This window comes from Monoraphidium neglectum (genome assembly GCF_000611645.1).
Source record: "Monoraphidium neglectum strain SAG 48.87 unplaced genomic scaffold scaffold03756, whole genome shotgun sequence".
Classification (NCBI taxonomy): Eukaryota; Viridiplantae; Chlorophyta; class Chlorophyceae; order Sphaeropleales; family Selenastraceae; genus Monoraphidium; species Monoraphidium neglectum.
In genome coordinates, this window is record NW_014009873.1 from 1,044 (window position 1) to 5,702 (window position 4,659).

At 67.5% G+C, this 4,659-nt stretch overlaps 2 protein-coding genes across 2 annotated transcripts; both read left to right on the forward strand.

Annotated features, from left to right (window-relative positions):
- Nucleotides 1-335: 335 nt before the first annotated feature.
- MNEG_13323 (hypothetical protein) lies at nucleotides 336-2,240 on the forward strand (the record flags this gene model as incomplete). Its single annotated transcript, XM_014038204.1, has 5 exons — nucleotides 336-385; nucleotides 704-761; nucleotides 1,053-1,130; nucleotides 1,443-1,794; nucleotides 1,966-2,240. 5 exons carry the CDS (start codon nucleotides 336-338, stop codon nucleotides 2,238-2,240), a joined length of 813 nt encoding a protein of 270 aa, XP_013893658.1.
- A 1,286-nt stretch (nucleotides 2,241-3,526) lies between these two features.
- Nucleotides 3,527-4,533, forward strand: MNEG_13324 (hypothetical protein; the record flags this gene model as incomplete). The annotated part of the gene is made up of 2 exons (XM_014038205.1): nucleotides 3,527-4,332; nucleotides 4,524-4,533. The coding sequence occupies 2 exons, from the start codon at nucleotides 3,527-3,529 to the stop codon at nucleotides 4,531-4,533; spliced, it is 816 nt and encodes a 271-aa protein (XP_013893659.1).
- Between the last annotated feature and the right edge of the window lie 126 nt (nucleotides 4,534-4,659).

The window sequence follows — 4,659 nt, forward strand, 5'->3', positions numbered from 1 at the left end:
CTCTGGCTCTGCAGGGAAGCCTTCAACCGCGCGTTCCGCGATTTCGGGGTCGAGTGCGCCAACTGGTCGCCCCCCCTGGTGCGCGCAGCGGCGTCTGCACAGCCCTGGCGCCCCTCAGCCAGCGGCCATGACCCGTGCGGGAGCCTCCCGCGCGCCCGGCCCCCCCCCCTGCAGCTGCATGTTCCCCGTAGGCGCGCGCCTGGCGTCCTGACGCTGAGTCCAACCCACCCCACCCCGCGAGCGCTTCATCGCACCCACTCCAACCCCCAACCCGTTCCTGCGGCACTTGCCCCTCCCTGTGCGCCCTTCACCCATCACCCAAGTTTAATGACCTGATGTCGCACAGCGACGGCACAGGGGAGGGCCTGGTGGCGGCGTTTTTCAGGTGTGGGCTGTTTTGGCGGGGGGTGGGGATGTGTGACGCAGCCCAGGGACCAGGAGTGCCGAGTGGACGGTGTCACGCGGTCGTTGCGGCGAGTGGGTGGAGCAGGTGTGCGTTGCTCATGACAAAGACTCTAGGGGTGGCCCCCAAGACGCACTGAGCACAAATGTCATTTGTGGCCCCCACGTCTTGTGTGGTGTCCATGTCATGTGTAGCACGCACCACCCCGGGGATGCAATCTATCTGACCCTCAGCTCTGCCAACAGCACCCTCACCCGAGCACCCTCACCGCACGCAACGCCCACCCTTGGTGCACCGCAGCCGCATCGGGTGGCCCCTGACGGTCGGCAAGGGGGAGGAAGACGTCTTTGCGCGCAAGGTGGGCGCGGCTGGGCCTCTCCTTTTGGCCGCGTCGACTCCTGCTTTCCTGACTCTGCGACCGACCTCTTATTTTTGCCATGCACTCATCTCCCTGCCGCTTGGCCAAGTGTAATCCCCCTCCGCGTCACCGCACACACACTCCTCGACGTCACCAGTAGACACCGGGCGCCCCCCCCCCCCGGGGGCAAGCCCTCACTTTCAGCACCCTGCAGCTGCATCCTCGCACAAGCGTGATCCCCCACCGCGACGGCACCGCCCCTGTCGCCCCTTCGATCCTAAACCCTGTCAGGTTCACGAGCTCAAGCAGCAGCACCTGAGGCGCATGCTGAGGGGCGGGCAGGTGCCCCTGCGGCAGGACGTGCAGCGGGTGGGTGCCCCGCCATTGAGCGCAAAGCGAGGACGCCTTCACCCCCGACAGTGTTGGCGAATCTGAAAATCGTGGGGCGGGGGCCACCGCCCCCCGACTGCAAAGGAGCGCGAGGGCGCACGACCCTCAACGGCCGGGCAAGACGGGCGCTTTTTGGATGGGGCTGGCCGCGCCGCGCCGGGGTTGCAAACACCGCAGGCGCCAGCCCCTTCGCGTACGCCTGGGTGGCCTTCGTCTGTCAGGCACCTGTTCTGAATTCTAATTCGTGCTGCCGCCTGCCTTCCGAACGGACCCGTTGATTATGGGATGCAGGTGCTCCGGGACGCCATCGCCGGCGGCGCGGTGGTCGCGCTGCTGGCTGAGACGGCGTCCGCCCCCGACGAGGACGTGGTGGGAAGCTGCCTCTCGCAGGTGGATGCTGACCTGGCGCCCTCCCTCCGCGTGTACACCGCCGGCCTGCATCGGGCCCCGGACGAGGAGGGCGAGGACGGGGGCGCGGACGCGGACGGGCGGCTGCCGGCGGGGGACGGCGTCGGGGCCTTCCGCGCCGCTGCGGCGCGCGTGCAGCAGCAGGCAGCGGAGGCGTTCGTCGCGCGGCTGGCGCAGGACGCGCCGAGCGGCGCGGCGCGCGTCGGCGTCGCGGCGAGCCTCCAGAACGCCGCAGGTGGGCGCGCGATGACGCTTGTCGCGCTTGATGCGTGCACGCCAGCATTTGCGCGGGGTGATTGTGCTGCACGCGGGCTACCAGCCGCACCGCTGCCTCCCTGCCTTCCTGCACCCTCATGAGCGAGCACTCCCCTCTCCCGCCCCCTCTCCCCCCCGCCTGCACTCTCAGCCCGCCGCCTCACGCCAGAGTGGTTCGGCGCGATCGCCGCCACCCTCGGCGTCCCCGCCTCCCGCTGCTTGGTCGTCGCGTCGGGGGGGTCTGTCGTCGCCGCCGCCGCGCAGGCGGGCATGGTGGCGGCCGCGGTGCCGCGGCAGGGCGCGCAGTATGCAACATACGACGCCGCCGTTGCCAAGTTCGAGGGCTTTGGCCCCGGCTACGCGACGTGGCCGCGGCTCAAGTCCCTGCTCACCAGCACGGCGGCGCAGCGCGGCGCGCGGCGGTAGCCCCAGGGGCAGCTGGAGGCACGGGCGGCGGCGGCGGCACGGTCTAGGCCAGGCAGGCGAGGGCGCCACGGCCTGGACATGTACAATAACCATTGTGACTTGAATTAGTGGAATTCTTTCGTTGCACAGTGTCGTAAGCGTGTGCGTGCACACGAATGTGCATCGCTGAGTGTTGCCAGTGCCAGGTGGAGGTGGTTGTCGGCGCCGGGAGCCATGGGTGAGGTGGTGAGCCTTGAAAAGTGTAACATATGCTTGGGAGACGAGCGAGGCCGGTTATGGCGGGGTTGAGCGGAATATTGGAAGGGGCAGTGCAGGGTGCCATCTTGTGGCGGGGTGAATGACATCACGAGAACTAGTGTTGAGCCATGACGGTTGCTGCTACCGTATCACGAAGTATGTCACTGCAGGAGGAATCTGAACAGGAAACCTTGTGAACCAGCCATAGCAGCACAAGGGATGGCTCATTTGTACAGAGCAGTCCGATATATAGCATCATCTTATCCCAAACTCCCACTTCTGAACCAAGACACCTGCGACGCCCCATTTGCCCATCGTCAGCACAAACTTGGTTGGAGCCCCCCCAAAGCGCGCACGGCGCACGAGGTGCGAGGTGCTGATCTTGTCCGCAATGCGCTTCGTTTTTGCCATATACTGAACCTTTCCACTGCAAGCACATGCCATATTGACCTCCAGGCGCCGCTTCATTGTACCGTAGATCGCAGCGCGCCATACTGACCGCAAGTCTCTCTCCCGGGATTGAGCCATCCAATTGCGTCGCATATTCAGCTGTACATAACTCTCGACACGTTTTGTGAACCCACACCTCACGGTCGCTGCCTGATTGCAGGTTCAAGGTGGCCCCCGATTGAACTCCGCCCTGCGTGAAAGGCCGCAATCGGCCCTCATATACGACATTCATTTGATCTTAGTCGCGCGCTGTGCGTTGGTGGGGGCCGTCCCTTGCAGCCCCACGCGGAGTCTCAGCTCGCGCTGACGCCCTGGGTGTGTCTGCCACAACGGCCCCTGTTCGGAAGCGCAAGGCGTTATATGTTGCGATGAGAAGCCCTTCTTTCGCATTGTTGAGCACGGGGCACGTCCCAGGCTCTGCGCCGGCGGCGCCCCAGGCCAGTGCTGCCGAAGCGCTACTCGCGCCGGTTTCCACCCACAGCCGTCCGCAGCCGCAGCAGCAGACGGCTGTCGGCAGTGCCCTATTTGCAAACAACGGCGTCGAGGCGCACGTTTCCACCAAGCTCGCAGCACCGGATGACCGCCCCTGCTGCGACCTTATGTCAGCGGCTGAACTGCAGGCCGCGGCGGCGGACTGCACCGCCGACACCCCGGCCGTAGGCACGCCTGCCGCGCCACCTGGGCCCCTTCAGCAGCCGCTGCTGTTGCAGCAGCAGTACCAGCAGCAGCAGCACCAGCAGCAGCACCAGCAGCAGCAGGATCACCAGCAGCCGCAGCTGCAGCAATATCGGGAGCCTCGCGAGCAGCACCACCAGCAGCAGCAGCAGCAGCAGCAGCAGCAGCAGCAGCAGCAGCAGCAGCAGGAGCAGCAGCAGCAGCAGCAGCAGGAGCAGCAGCAGCAGCAGCCGCACGCAGACGAAGATGCGGCGATCTCTGAGCCCTCAACCCCCCAGGAGGAAGACTTCCGCCACCTCGCCAACCAGGGCAGCTACAACCTGGATGCAGGCAGCTCCCCAGGCGTCAGCGAGGCCCCAAACAAGGGCAGCCGCGCCCCCACCCCCGACCCCGCAGCCCGCAGCCCCAGCAGCGGCCCGCGACGCGCCGGCGCGCCCGGCAGCGCGGCGGCGGGGCGGCCGCGAATTGATGCGCAGCTCGCGGCGCTGACGGAGGCCCAGCTGCAGCAGCTGCAGCAGCAGCTGGCGGCGGGGCAGCAGCTGCCGCCCCCGGCGGCGGTCACCCCGCAGCAGCGTGTGCCCCAGCCCCAGCAGCAGCAGCAGCAGCAGCAGCAGCAGCAGCAGCAGCAGCAGCAGCAGGAGCAGCAGAAGCAGCAGCTGCTGCCGCTCGAAGCCGAGGCCCAGCCGCCGCCAGAGGCGTGGCAGCCGTCCGTGGCGTACCCGCAGCAGCCGTCCTCGCGCCAGGGCGCCAACGCGATACCCCCGGGCGTCGTGGGCACCTTCTTCCCCGTGGTGCGCACCCCCTCAGCCCCCCACGCCTCATCCCCCCTCGCCTCACCCCACGCCCGATGCCCCACCTCGCACCTCTGCGGCCGTATGGTGGATGTATACACACATCCGGTGCCTCGCGTTTTGCACACAGCTCAGCTTGATCCCGCGGCCAGCACTCTCGCGCGCCGGCAGGGATCCCCCAGGGCCCCCCAGGGCCCCCCAGGGCGCACCGTGGCTGCATCACGCTTGCTCGCTCTCACCCCGAGCGCCGCCCGCCTCTCCGCCGA